Source organism: Nanorana parkeri, unplaced genomic scaffold, assembly GCF_000935625.1.
Source record: "Nanorana parkeri isolate BGI_ZX_2015 unplaced genomic scaffold, ASM93562v1 scaffold524, whole genome shotgun sequence".
NCBI lineage: Eukaryota > Metazoa > Chordata > Amphibia > Anura > Dicroglossidae > Nanorana > Nanorana parkeri.
Window position 1 is genome coordinate 868142 of NW_017306792.1, and position 15056 is coordinate 883197.

Sequence of the window (15056 nt, forward strand, 5' to 3'; positions counted from 1 at the left end):
GTCCGGCGGGGGGGGACGGCCCCTTCTTCGGGACGCAGAAGCGATCTGGCGACAGGTAAGTCGCCAAGATCGCTTCTGTTGTAAAGCCGACAGTCGGCTCTACAAGTTTAAACAGAGTCCCAGCGGCAAAAGTCACCGGGAGTCTGTTTAAACAGCCCCGATGCTGGCGACGTACACTGTACGTCGTCAGTCACGAAGGGGTTAACATTCTGAGCTACAAGTCTTCACTGTCCAGGTCGCGCCTGTGCATTACAATCCAATGGGCTCAGATCAGCCATGTCCCTAAGTCAGTGGTTCTCAACCTTTCTAGGGCCGAGATGTGTATAAATAAAACACCTTTCTTTTTTGTGTCCTTATCCTTTAAGATTTGTACACATCTCCCTTGTTCATTAAAAACAACAAAAGGCAAAACACATCAAGGTTTTAGATTGTAAGCTCTCACAAGCTTGGGCCCTCCTAACCCTTTTGAATTGTACTGTAAAGTTTATTGGCTTCCTTTGTTTTGCAAAGCAGTGCACAAAACTGTTGGCACTTTATAAATCCTGTAAAGGACTAACAAAAAAAAACAAAAAAAACAACAAGAAAAATTACACACAAAACGGTATCCTGAGTGCAGTGACCTGTGGAAAGTTACCAGTCTGAAGTGTTCAGACTCTTATAGTGGAGCACACTTTATGACCATTTATAAGCTGCAAATTATGCAAAGAATCTACTGCTCAGGCTATACTTACCTGAAGTCCAGGTCCACCTCACAATTAGAAAATCTCTGGTTAAAAAGCAACTTTGCTATATTGGCAAAAGTATACCTGACCATCACACCTATGAACTTGTTGGATCACGCCAAAAACTATGGGTATTACTATGGCGTTGTCCCTCCTTTGCAGCTGTAACAGCCTCTACTCCACAAGAATATAGAGTGCGTCTGTGGGCATTGTGTCCTTTAGCCAAAAAAGCATTTTGTTGGATGAGAAGACTTGTTTTGCAATTGGTATTCCAATTCATCCCAAAAGGTGTTCAATAGGGTAAAAAAGCTGAAAATCCAAATCCTGCAAAAAAGAGCTCCTTCAAAAGTTCCAGAGAGCAATTTCAAGGGATTTGGAGTACTTAGCCTTCCAAGAAGGAAGGACTAAAAGGCAGTGACATCGATCAGTGCCTACAGGATGCAGCTTGTACCTAAGATCTGAGGTTCATTTAAAAAAAAACATTTTCCTTTAATACTTTTAGTATTTTTTAGCATGCAGTGACATCAGAAGGACTGCCTTCTGATGTCACTGCACTGAGCTGAGTCCTACGAACAGGTTTTTTTATCGCTTTGCTGCCATTTGCCCTGCTGGTCTGATCCAGTAATAACCAATGCCTGTACTGTTTACACCATTGTGAGTACGCATTTTTATTTAATAAATTGCATTTTATTGGACGTTACACACTATGTCCTTGTCCTTTTTCTCTTTCCACCTGGATTTATACTGGTACCTGCGATCTGAGGAGACCTTATCGCCTTTTCAGGTGCATGGGCTTCCCTCCCCCATTAAGGGAAAAAGCGCATTTGACCTAGCTCTGTGGGTCTACCTCCCCAGGTGAGCACTCACTTGTTGTCATCACTCACTGGGTGGAGGTGAAGGTCTGCCTGCATTATCTATATTGCTTTTTTGTCTTTGTGTAGATATTTTCTATGCCTCATTTGTTTGAAGGTTCATATATGTGACTCATTTATATATGTTTCAATTTATTAGATATGTATGATTATTAGCTCGGCACAATATTGTTTTTCACATTTTCCAGATATTTAGTTATATCCTTTGTGCTTGGCAGCTCTTATTTCCACATTACACTTACTGGCGCTGATCACCTTTATTGTTTATTTTTTGCCTTAATGTGTTACTGTATAATCAGGGGTGGAGAAATTAATAGGGGATTCCGGAGCCAGTCTGTCCAATCATTTTTTTTAAGCGCCAGCTCCACTAACAACAAATAGAGAAAACCAGCCAGCTATAAATTTTAAGGAGCATTGGCTTCCTGGCTCCTGGGATTTGCCCAGCTCTGGTTAAATGCATCACAGACTACTGCGCAACACCTTAATCTTCAGGTATACCTTCACATATAGCAGAACCCTGTCCAGAAAATGATTGCTAATCATTAGAGATAGCCCTAAACCAAATTTGGTAAGATAGTCACAGTATTATAATACACAAATTATATACAGCTCCAACACATAGACAATGAGATAAACAGTTTTATGCACCACCACCAGGAGGAAATAACTATGTAGAACGCTAGGTGTATATATATATATATATATATATTGCAAAGCTGTACGATTAGCAATAAAAATCAGTCATTCAAAACTCCCACATGTGCAGATCTTTCATCATTTACAATAAATATTAAATGATGTACACTCTACTGCACATCTCGTTGGCTTGATCTCTTAGAAGATCACTAAAATCCAATAATGTTTTTAAACTTTCAAGTAGGAATGCACCGAAATTAATTTTTTTAGACGGAAACAAAAAAAAATTGTCAGGCCGAAACTGAAACCAACTTTTTTTTTTTCCAACATTTTTTAAATATTTTTTTTAGCTACTTAATTTATATATTTTTTTTTTTAACTTTACTGTTAGGGGCTTTGGGGAAATATTAGGGATCTATGTCCCAAGTTATTAACAAACACTCAGCGATCATTACTGAGTGATTGTACTCTGCTCTCCATTCTCACTCGCCTATCGCAGGAGGCCAAGCAGGACGGTGCAGGAGGAGAGCTCCCTCCTCCCCCGCTCAGGCTTCTGACAGTCTTTCCCTTCCTGCCTGGCCATTGCTCTGTGTCCCCTAAAGGGGGGGGGGGGGAGCAGCAGGGATTAGAGAGGACACAGACCAGCGCCCAGCAGGGAGGAGAGAAGCAAGGGATGTATTTTATTTCTTGCAGTTTTGGTAATATCGACATTTTGCCCATAGTACCATTTTCAGCCAAAATGTTTTGGCAAAATAAATTTCTGTGCTTCTCTACTTTCAAGTGGTACTAATAATAATTATCTGATAGAAATATAGGGGTAAAAGCTTCAGGTATCCTGTATTTAAAAATAAAACCTATAAAACATTTTTTTTGTATAATGAATATATACAATTTTTTTGTAATTAAAATTGCCACTAGGAAACTTTTTTCAAAATACATACAGTGAGGCGAATTTATCAAAACTGGAGCAGACGTGATCTGAAGCAGTTGTCCATGACAACCAATCAGCTTCTCTTTTTCATTTTAAAAGCTTAACTGAACAAACTAAAGAGAAGCTGATTGGTTGCCATGGACAACTGCTCCAGATTATGTTTGCTCCAGTTTAGTTGATTTTCTACAAGTATGTATGCCAATTAAAAGACCCCTTTAGACCCCATTCACACGTAGCGACATACCTTTTGAAGCGGATCCGCACGGCCGGGATAGCGCGACTTTCGGGGCGACGTTCCAGCGACGGTAGCGCGACCTTCTCCGTCGCGCTCCATAGAAAAAGGGCAAAATCGCGCAAAATCCGCCGAAAAAAGGGTCCGGTAGAAGCGACTTGCGACCGCGACGAGCGACATGGAGTTAAGACAGCTCCATTGAATAGCATTGGCCGGCGACTTCTCGCGATATCGCGCGGCAAAAATGCGCGAAATCGCGCGATAATTCGCTACATGTGAACGGGGCCTTATGCTCCTGAAGTGCCAGTTAATTTCATTAGCACAGTTTTGTCACACAACAAATTATATAAAATCGCCCAACAAAAACAGAAGGCATAAAAATATGATTAAAAAAAGAATCACGTATAAATTAAGCACAAAGGCAAGTAAAATATCATCATATGACACTTGTTTAAAATGGACTCCCTTGATTGTTAATCTTATGTAACAGCATCACTAGAAACGTTTTCAATAAATGGAATGAACAGGCATATTCCCTTTTTCATCTCTGAAATACTGCGGATGCATATGCATTTGTCAGGCATTGTAATGTATTGTAATCAAAGATGCATATGAGCCATGTAATAACATGTATTCATTTCCTATGATCCTCAGCTCTATCTAGTGGTCATGATGCGGTATTTTCCCAATTCACTCTTCTATATGGATGAACCTATTGAAGGAGCATTCAACCAGAAGAGAAATTATTCTTTTTGCCCCATTCTCACAACAGATAACAGCCCCTAATGAATGCACATGCAGTTTCACAGGACAAGTAAGCTATGCAAAGTTTTTATAAATAGACCACCAAATTTCTACACAACCACTGTGTTAAAATTCGAAAATCTACACATGACATCAGATAACCACTGGCATCACTATACACAAAGAGCATATTTTTATTACATTACAGAGCACTAATAATTATTACAGCTGCATCTGCAAAGGGTCTTACAAAGAACAAACAGACTCGCAAAATATTTACAAGAATGAGCAATAAGTCTATAAAAAGTATATACGCAAGAAAACAAAATGTAATGAGTATGCTTCTAATTTACTGTTCCATGAAAAATAGGTTATTGTTAGGGCTGCAACCAACTAATCGATTACGAGAATAGTTGTCAACAATTCTCATTAGATTCGTTGGTTGGATTCCCTAGCTCTCTCCTCCATGCTGGGAAAAGGGCACAACAAGCAGTGGGCGGGTGCAATAGCCAGCCTGCTATTGGCTACTGCAATTTGAAATAGCCAATAGCAGGCTGGCTATTGCACCAGCCCACTACCTGCTGTATTTACATTCAGCTGCCGTCTGTGTAATCTTGCCACTGGCAGCTGTCATTCCCTGGCTGAAGTTATGCTTGACATAGCGACATAGTGACACCACTATGTTGCCCAGAAGAAGGGACCCTGCGTGGCCCCGAAATGTTGGCTGTTTGATGCATGTGACGATTTTGCCACTGACAGCTGTCATTCCCTGGCTGAAGCTATTCAAGCGCCACATGCTTACCATTCAATTATTTTTTACAAAATGCAGAACATTGTGCTTGCAGTTTTGTTCTGAAGTAAACTTTACGTTTGTAACACTTAGAGCTGCAGCTAACGATTATTTTCAAAATCGATTAGTTAACCGATTATTAAGTTCGATTAATCGGATATAAAATAAAATCAATTTTAAAAGATGGCTCCAGTGATGGACTACTAGTTTTATATTGAGATTGCAGTCCATCACAGGAGCAAGCTTGGAGCGGTGGAAGTAACAATTTTTAAAAAAAGCGTGGTGTGCAATATAGTGAAATGAAAAGTGTAAAATTATACAGCAATGATGCAGAATGGCATCTGCTATAGAGGACTACAAATCCCACTATCCCAGCAATACATTATAGAGCACCATGTGTGGGAAAGTGCAGGCTTACCTGAGCAGTCTTCCAGCAACTTGTTTCTGAGATCAGGCCTGTCTATCGGTGGCTGTCATCCGCCCACACCTTCTTCTCCTTACTTCTTCTCCCCGCGTCCCTGTGCCGATCGTGGATGTGGGCAGGCGGTGAGCGTGAGGCGGGGAGGAGGTGCGGCCTGTGGATGCAGCTGGGCGGGTCTGGCAGTGGCGAGCGTGAGGTGTGGCGCGCAGCGTGTGTGGACCTGTGACAGGGCCAACCAATCGGAAGCCGATTAATCGATGATTGAAAAAGTTGACAACTTTTTCTATAATCGATTATGTCGATTAGTTGTTGCAGCCCTAGTAACACTGCATTTGGATATTTTATATTAAATTAAAGATGGTATTTATTTAATTGCTTTATCCGATTAAAAAAAATATTAAAAAAAAAAAATCGGCCAACTAATTGATTATTAAAATCATTTATTAGTTGCAGCCCTAGTTATTGTTGCATCCAAACAGATTTATACATCATTTTTTGTATGATATTATTTAATGCATTCATCCAATTAAAAGTAGAAACAGAAACTCCTTGATTTACACACTTCAAAGGGGAACTACCCTCATCCAATGCATAAACATATCCCAAAATTATTATTAAAGTATATGCACACTAACAAGTCGGCGCTATATAAATACCTGCAATAAATAAAGAACTTTTTTTTTGCTCCCTTTGGTATGTAAATATGTTATATATACCATTGAAAGTGTTTTGTTATATCTACTCCATAAGCAAAAAAAAAATCCTTTGGATACTTTCAGCACTGTCTTGTGTCCTGCATAATAGAAGTCAGCAACACTCAATGATATGTGCAAGAAGTAAAGCACTTTTTATTAAATCGTCACATGCGTCAAACAGCCAGCGTTTCGGGGCCACGCAGGGTCCCTTCTTCTGGGCGACATAGTGGCGTCACTATGTCAAGCATAACTTGCATAGCTTCAGCCAGGGAATGACAGCTGCCAGTGGCAAGATTCCACAGACGGCAGCTGAATGTAAATACAGCAGGTATTGGGCGAGTGCAATAGCCAGCCTGCTATTGGCCATTTCAAATTGCAATAGCCAAAAGCAGGTTGGCTATTGCACCTGCCCACTGCTTGCTGTGTCCACCTCCCAGCATGAAGGAGAGAGTTAGGGGATCCAACCAACTAATCGATAATGAGAAATGTTGACAACTATTCTCATTATCGATTAGTTAGTTGCAGCCCTAGATGTGGTGGCTGCATTAGTTTTTTTTTTAGTCTTATTTTCACCTGGTGATCTGGCCAGTGACACACTTCCTGTCTTAGGATGACTCCACTCTATCAAGGAGTATCAGAGCCACCCTTAAGCAACAGCATTGTCACCCTGTGGAGAGAGTAGTGTTCGATGTACAGATTTAGATGGACTTGACTAACAAATTAAACCTGAACTCCAGCTAACACTTTTTAACAACTTGCAGCAACTGTTTTATTGTTTACCTTTTGGGATAACCAAATAAAAGTTGATCATTGTAAGCAATCCATGTCAGTGTTAAATAGTTTGTCTAAACCCTCTATAGGCACTTTTGCTGGACAGGTTTGGTCTGTTGAAGGAAATTTAAAAGTAACACTTACCGGGCCAGATCACCAAGTGAAATCAAAGGAAAAAAGAAAACGATTGCAGCTACCACATCTAAGAATTGGTGAGCTGCAATACATTACATTTTTGCCTTTGGGTTTAGATCTGGTTTAATACTTTCAGGTATGGAGCAGGCTTGTAACTCTCCCCTGCGTGAGCTCCGACCCAGACTTTACACAAAAATTGCTTTCAAACTTGCTTTAAAAAGCCCATCCTGCTCTGAAATTCTTGTCTCTAGGTCACACTCTTTATTAAATGTTTATTCACATACATCCTCGATGGCATGTACCATGGAAGAGATGAATTATAAATGACTTACCCGTTGGTACCTCTCTCCGTCTAGAATGCATGAGATGTATGGTGATTTTTCCCCCTTGTGCTGGAGGGGATGTGGACAAAGGGGAACTATGGCGCATATATGGTGGACTTGCCCCATTATCCAGGGATATCGGGGTCAGGGGAGGACTTATGTTGAAAAAATGATGGGTTCTCATATTAAAGATGATGATCCATGGGGTATGTTATTTCATTGCACAATAGAGTCTGCAGCGAAATATAGATGTTTATTGACCCCTCATCTACTTAAAAGGAGAATTATGAGGCAAGTGATAATAATAATAATCTGAGCATAATCTGAGCCGACCTGTGACAATGAAACTGTCACAGGTCGGCTCAGTAGATCGGGAAGTGAGCGAACACATACCGGCGCTCGCTCACTTCTCGATCAGTGCAGAGAGCCGTGACTGTCACTCACAGCTCCCTGCAGGGATTTCCCCCTTGTCCGATCCTCCAGCGCTGACTGGCAGAACGGACGGGGGAGGGGGCGGGTACAACTGGCTCTGCCTCTAGATAGGCAGAGCCAGCTGTCACTCACGCAGCTGGGTGGATCCAGACAGAAGTGTCAGGATCCGTTCCGGCTGCGGTGTCTCAGCTGCGGCTCGCGGTATACTGAGCTTTTGGTTACGGGAGGACGCTAGTTTGCAAAAAACGCCCATAGGCGACGCATAAACCGCTTTTACTGCTTATCAGTGATTAATGGCCCTAAAATTATTGCTCTCACTCTGACGTTTGCGGCCATATGTAACATGTGCGGCACAATAGTTGTTTCCGCACGTAGGCGCACCTGACGCATATATGAGTCTGTATGTGGGGGGCGGGGGTAAAATGGTTTTCTTAAATTTTTTTTTAACACTGAATGCAGGAAGTGATGTAATACACATCACTTCCTGCATTCAGGGACTGAAAGGAGGTCAAAGGGAGTTCGTATACTGAACTCAAACTATGTTATAAAACATTTATACCCATATTTTTGGTAAAACATAAAAGTCGGGGTGACGTCGGGTAAATAGACACCAAACATGTCAAGCCTTAAAATTGCGTGCGCCCGCAAAATACGCCCATAGGCAACGCTTTAAATGCTTTTACTGCTCATCGGTTTAGTGTTATCAGTGATTGATGGCCCTAAAATTATTGCTCTCACTCCCACGTTTGCGGCGATATGTAACATGTGAGGCACAATAGGCACAATCGGCGTTTTCGCACCCGACGCATATCTGAGTGTGTATGTGGGGGGCGGGTGACTTAAAAAAATTGTTTTCTTTTTTAATGCTTTACTTTTTTTTTATGATTCTTTAATTTTTGTATTACTTTTTTGACACACAACTTTATTGCTATTACATCGGGGGCTAAGAAGCCCCCTATATAATAGCCAATTTACATGACAGGTCCTCTTTATGGAGACACCAGGGGTCTCCAAGACCCCCAATGTCACCTAGGGACTCCCAGAGAAGCTGATGAAGCAGAGATCTGCTTCATAAGCTTCTGTAGCTGGAGAGTGACACTGAATGCAGGAAGTGATGTAATATACATCACTTCCTGCATTCGGGGACTGAGAGGAGATCAAAGGGAGTTCGTATACTGAACTCCCTTTGATCTTCTGTCATCGGGCACAGCAGATCTCGGGATCGGCAGCTGCTGATACAAGCGATCGAGCGTCTATAGAGACGCTCGATCGCTTGAATGTAAAGCTCCCGGCCGGCCGTGTAATTACAATGGCCGGCCGGGAAGCTGCTCGTCGGGCTCCACCGTCCTCTCGTCACAGACGAGTGGACGAGTGGATTTTTCAAGCCCTGTATATATGTATATGTATGTGGGGACAGTTAAGCTAAACTAGATGGATTTAAGGAATGTTTTCAAGGAAGTATTCCATTGTTTAGTAGAAGAATAAAAATAAGTTATGTAATAATGTAATAATATTTATTTAAATGTATTTATCAAGCGGAAATGTCTATGTTGGATATGCTGTGCAGATGGAAGGCTTTTTGTATTAATATGTAAAAACTTTAAAGAATATAAAAAATAAAAATGTTTATTTGTAAAAAGAATGTGTGCATACAGTTTATCAGATGCCATAATCCTTAAAGGAGAACTATGAGGTGAGTGCCTTTCACTCACCTCATAGTTCTAGCCGACCTGTGACAATGAGACTGTCACAGGTCGGCTTAGTAGATCGGGAGGTGAGCCAACACATACCGGCGTTCGCTCTCCTCTCGATCCTGTCACGGTGACAGGGGAGGAGCTGGATTCCCCCCTCCCCGCTCTGCCAGCGCTGACTGGCGGAACGGACAGGGGAGGGGGCGGGTACAGCTGGCTCTGCCTCTAGATACGCAGAGCCAGCTGTCACTCACGCTTTGTGTCCTCCCGTTACCCCAAGGAGCACTATGGGGAAAAGCCTTAACCCCATCGTTCTCCTTTAACAGTTGAATCAAGCGGGAAAAGGAGATCTAGCATCCCCTTGCAGAATCTTATTTACGCAAGAACAAGTATAGCATACAACATTCTGAGCGTTTCTTTCCTCAATTTAAGTCAGCATATTTTTAATCACTGTCATTTATCGATTAAAAAACATATATTCGCTCAACAGAAACTTTTCTGTTAAAGAAGAACTCCTGCACTACCCCCACACAGCAAGGGATTAGTGCTCCTTTTGGTCTTTTGCCGGTTGTGGGGATTGGGTGAGTAGAACTTTGTTATTTTCCTCCCTAGATCAAAACGAGCCCCAGTGCAGTGGGGTTAACCATGCACTGCAAGGGTTAACAGTAACTTTCCCCGGAGTTCTGCTTTAAAGCTGTCCTTGAAAAGCTTACACACACACAATATAAATATAGCTGATAAGACAGTAAATTACAAGTAATGATAATCTGAATCAAAGATACCTGATTACTCTATGTAAAAGGAATATCGTTCTCTTGCTTTCAGTTGTTATGTCTCTGCTGTACTTCACAATCCGCTCATACTTGTCATGCCTTGCATCCAGTTCATGCTGAAAAGCTGGAAAAAATGAAAAAAGTATTTAAAGAAAGTAAAATCAGACTTTGACCTGAGAAACACAACAACACAAGAGGCAAACTGAAACAAAAATGAGGCTTTTATTGTTGTCTGGATATACACTGAGTGGCCAGATTATTATGACCACCTGACGTTTGTAGGCAAATTAGCTATAATTAGCTATAATTTTGCGCTGAAGTTGCTAGAGGGTCACACCATTATAAATAGGGAAGCAGGTTGTTTACCACGACAGTAGAAGTGATTTTTTCTGAAGATATGGGTAAACAATGCGATTTAACAGCCTTTGAACGTGGGATGATTGTTGGCGCTAGGAGCCATGGAGCGAGTATTAGCAAAACAGCAGAATTCGATAAATGTTCAGGAGCGGCTCATTGTTAAAGTGTTTAAAGACTGGACTGTCCGCCGAAAATCTGGGTCTGAACGTGCGAATTGTGGCCGTCAGCGACTAGTCAATGTTAGGGCAGAACGGAGAGTGGCAAGACTGGTACAAGACAACAGAAGGGCAACAGTGCAGTGTCAGATTCCTCGCATCACCTTTCAACATCTCGTGCAGTCACGAGGCGGCCCAACAAAGTAATCTCGTGGCCCAACGAAGTACTGATGGGGTGGTCATAATAATCTGGCCACTCAGTGTAGACTCAGATGATATCTCTTTGCTTCTTGTTCTTATGCAGACAAGAGATACCTGATCCTTCCCCACTCTACTGTTAACTTACCAAATCAAAGCATCTCAAGTGACAACAGCCTAATAAGTCACCACCAATATAAGTCACAGTTACTAAGAACGACAAAAGGAAAAACAAAAGATCGCTACAACCAGGAGGGAAATCCTATGATAGGAAAAGAAAAATTACTCACTTGGATGTCTCATCCAAGTGATTAATTTTTTTTGACCATGACATTGTTCATCAGAAACTTTCGCTGTACTGCTGCCAATAGTCCTATCATAGGACTTCCCTCCTGGTTGTAGCGCTCCTTTGATTGTCCTTTTGTCGCTTTATCGCGCAGGACTTCCCGTCCTGGTCAAGGAGACAGCACACCAATCACATATATTTATCTCCCATCACCAGTAGTGCGCTTAAACAATTTCTTCCAGTACAGTTACTAAGAGGACCATGTATTCTAGGACATCTGGGACTACTTCCCATCCAGTAATTTTAGTGCCTGAAAGGCTCAAGCTAAAGGCACAGACCTCCTGGAAATGCAGAAGATAATGCCTTGAATACAGGGGAAATAGTCACAGATACTATCCTACTGACTGGCCACTAGACTTACGCACATACAATCTTCTACAAGCTGGCCTCAGAAAGTATTCTTTTATTTAAAGAGTAGTGGATACTTGGAACACACTTTAGGTCTCATTTACATAGGGCATGTTGATCAATACAGCGTGAAGGGCCAGTTTTTGATGGGAAGAACAGGAAGAAGTGTGTGGGCAACTCATGTATCTCTATGCAGACGCAGGAACTGTGTGCCTTCACACAAGACTTCCTGCAGCTCTGTGCGCCGAGTTTAGACAGACGCACAACGACATGATGGATCCAGGTCCGTACACCTCCTGTTTGTGGCTGTAAAAACTTGGAGCTGTGGGAAGCAGCATATGAGGGTGCACCGCTCCTGGGTCTCCATAGAGTTACATAAGCTGTTCACACACTTCTTCCCACAGCTCCCGCTCCAACAAGAAGAATCCCAGATCCTTCCGGACAGCTGCACCCGTTGAGCCTGTACAAAGCAATGAAAGGCTGACAGCAGCCACAGCTGTCCACCCATGTTCAGATGTAACTATGCATGGAGCGATTCCCTTTGGTCATCCAGGGGCAATCATCTGTCTAAAACTGGAGGTAATCGCTCTATGTGTGGTTACATCTGAACATGGGTGGACAGCTGCAGCCGCTGTCAGGCTCTCATTGCTTTGTACAGGACGAGTGGCTGCAGCTGCCAGAATCATCTGTTATTCTTCCAGCATGAATTTGCAGGAGCTGCGGGAAGAAGTGCGTGGGCAGCTCATGTAACTCTATGGAGACCCTAAAACGCTGCTTCCCAGCTCCAAGTTTTTACAGGCACACACAGATGGTGTACAGACCCGGATCCATCATGTCTGCGTTCCAGGCTGCACACCATCCGAGTCAAAACTCAGAGCTGCGGAGAGCAGTGTCTGAGGACACAGAGTTCCTGCATCTAAAAAGTGAAACAAAATTCTGGCTGAATGTAAAAATCTAGTGGACAAATAATGTGCCAAAAATATACTTACATTTAAAAGCAAGTATCACTGGGGATGAAGAGTCAACAGCACCTCCTTTCCCATCTTTTCTCTGAGGTGGTTTAAAGTCATGTTTGTATCTTTTAAATGTTCCGGATCCTAAGTGAAGGAAAATGCTTTATTTGACAATTTAGAAATAAAATGATATGACAAAAGGAGCTAGGTCCAGAAAAATATTGTCATCTGATGTCAAAATACTGTTAATACATGTAAAAATAGTAGTCACTATTTTTGTTTCTTTATTCACATGCTTTTATTATATTACACATTTACCTGCAGGCTCCTCATTGGTAGTCAGTGGAAAGGCGCCCCCTTTCATCGGTAGTCAGTGGAAAGGCGCCCCCTTTCATCGGTAGTCAGTGGAAAGGCGCCCCCTTTCATCGGTAGTCAGTGGAAAGGCGCCCCCTTTCATCGGTAGTCAGTGGAAAGGCACCTTCTTTCATCGGAAGTCAGCCAATTACATTACATTGGTGGTAAGTGGGAACGACGACTCCCCTTAGACCAAGCTCACACTCAGCATATTGTCACAGCTAAATATGCATGACAAATTGCTTCACAAAAGAAAATCCCAATCATTCTTATGGCCCCTGTTCACACCTGAGTGTTTTGTCGCAATGAGCAATAGACCTGTCGCTGGTCCTGGGCTCCGCTGTGCTTGGTGCAAGCCCGGGAACAGCATGGTGGCTCTGTGACAGAGGATCAGAGGGAGATCGGTACACGATCTCCCTCCGGTCCCCTCTCCGGTGTCAGAATGTGGAAGTAATGTATATTACATCACTTCCGCATTCTGCTGTCACTCTCCAGCTTCAGACGCTGGAGAGCAGAGGGACGAGCGGGACAGCGGCAGGGGGGTTCCCGCACACACCGGCACCTTATACAAGCGATCCGCCGGCTATATAGCCGGCGGATCGCTTGTATGTTAACAGGCATCGCTGCCCGTTTTTAAATTTGGGCAGGTTACCGCTCGCTCGCGAGTGGGCATGGCTGACGGGATGTTTAAATACGCCCGCTCAGATCTAGGAAGCTCCCGACTGGCCGTATTTTCACAACGGCCAGCCAGGAGGCGGTTAAAGAACTATGAGGGGAGTGATTTCAACTCATCCTTATAGTTAGAGCCAACGTGTGACAAAGAAGCTGTAACAGGTCGGCTCTATTGATCGGGAAGTGAGCAAAAACATATCGTTGCTCGCTCACTTCCCAATCATCTCCCTGCAGGGAGCGGTGACTGTAGTCACCGCTCCCCACAGGAATTCCCCCCCTCCCCTCTCCGATCCTCCAGCGTTGAGTGGAGGAAAGGACAGGGAGGGGGCGGGCACAGCTGGCTCTGCCTCTAGCTGGCAGAGCCAGCTGTCACTCACGCAGCTGGGTGGATCTCTGTAGTATTGTTGGGATCCATCCCGGCTGCGGCATTCTCAGTATAGCGTGGGCTTTTGGTCACGGAGGAAGTTAGTATATGTCCTACCGTGACCCTAAAGAGAACTATGGGGGAAAACACTTACCTCATAGTTCTCATTTAAGTCTAAGGGTAGAGAAATAACCCCCAGAATAGCAGACTAGGGCCCTTGACCCCAGAAACAGCAGACTACCCCAGGAACTCCAGAACCGGCAGACAACCCCAAAAAAAGTCATCAGCCCTCCGAACAGTGGAAAACCCCCAGAACAGTGGACAACCCTGGGATTGGCCGATGACCCCAGAAAAGGTGGACAACCCAGGGACCAGTAAAAACACAGCAGTCTCACCTTCCTTCTCGCTCATGTCTTCTGTACAGCACGGCCTTTCTCTGAGGCCCGGGCACACTGCTCTCCAGGGGTAGCAGATCGAGGGAAATTAAGATATTGTCACAGTTCCAAGCGAGAACACGAGACCTCATATATATGACACGTTTCCAAACACAGATCGTGGTCTTGTCATTAGACGCGGTGCACAGTTTACATCCGGTTAGACCCTCAATGCATCATGGGAACTGTGGTCTCTTCGGCAATACGGCTTATTGTGAGCTAGATTTTTAGTGAGCTATCGCCCCCCAGTGGTTTATTCGGGTAATGCACCAACTCTTTGTTCTCAATGGCTGCTTTCTGTGCATTTCACTGACCAATACACGTTGGGGGAAATTAATAAAACTTTGTCTCACCTTGAGGTCAGCCATTAATTTAAACATTTTTCATTTCGTGAGCTATGTAAAAAAAAATTAAAGAAAGAAGCTGATTTGTTGCTGTGGACAACAACAGCAGCAGTTGAGATGAAACTTGTCTCAGACACTTTTCATTAATTCCCCCCTTATGTCTGCTGCTGGTACAATTTTTATTACTCACCATCACACCTTACCTGAGACAGGGACAGTATGTGAATAATACCTTAGATTATTTCATAGCTCCCTCTTAAAGCCAATTCCAGATTGGGTGTCAGCACTCCCCCCACCCTATGAAGCCTTACCCCTGCATTACATTATTTAAAGATTATTAGTATTCCCAGGGCTGTCCCTATG

At 43.2% G+C, this 15056-nt stretch overlaps 1 protein-coding gene across 4 annotated transcripts in view; it reads right to left on the minus strand.

Moving 5' to 3' along the window:
* Positions 1 to 14346, minus strand: part of TSNAX (translin associated factor X) — a 21032-nt gene extending 6686 nt beyond the window's left edge. For all 4 annotated transcript variants that reach the window (XM_018561439.1, XM_018561438.1, XM_018561441.1 and 1 more), the window contains exons 1-3: positions 14311 to 14346; positions 12562 to 12669; positions 10178 to 10292 (exon numbers count right to left, since the gene is read on the minus strand). In XM_018561439.1, coding sequence (XP_018416941.1) covers positions 10178 to 10292; positions 12562 to 12669; positions 14311 to 14326 — 239 coding nt within the window. In that variant the 5' untranslated portion in view covers positions 14327 to 14346. The remainder of the gene's footprint in view (positions 1 to 10177; positions 10293 to 12561; positions 12670 to 14310) is intronic.
* Positions 14347 to 15056: the final 710 nt, after the last annotated feature.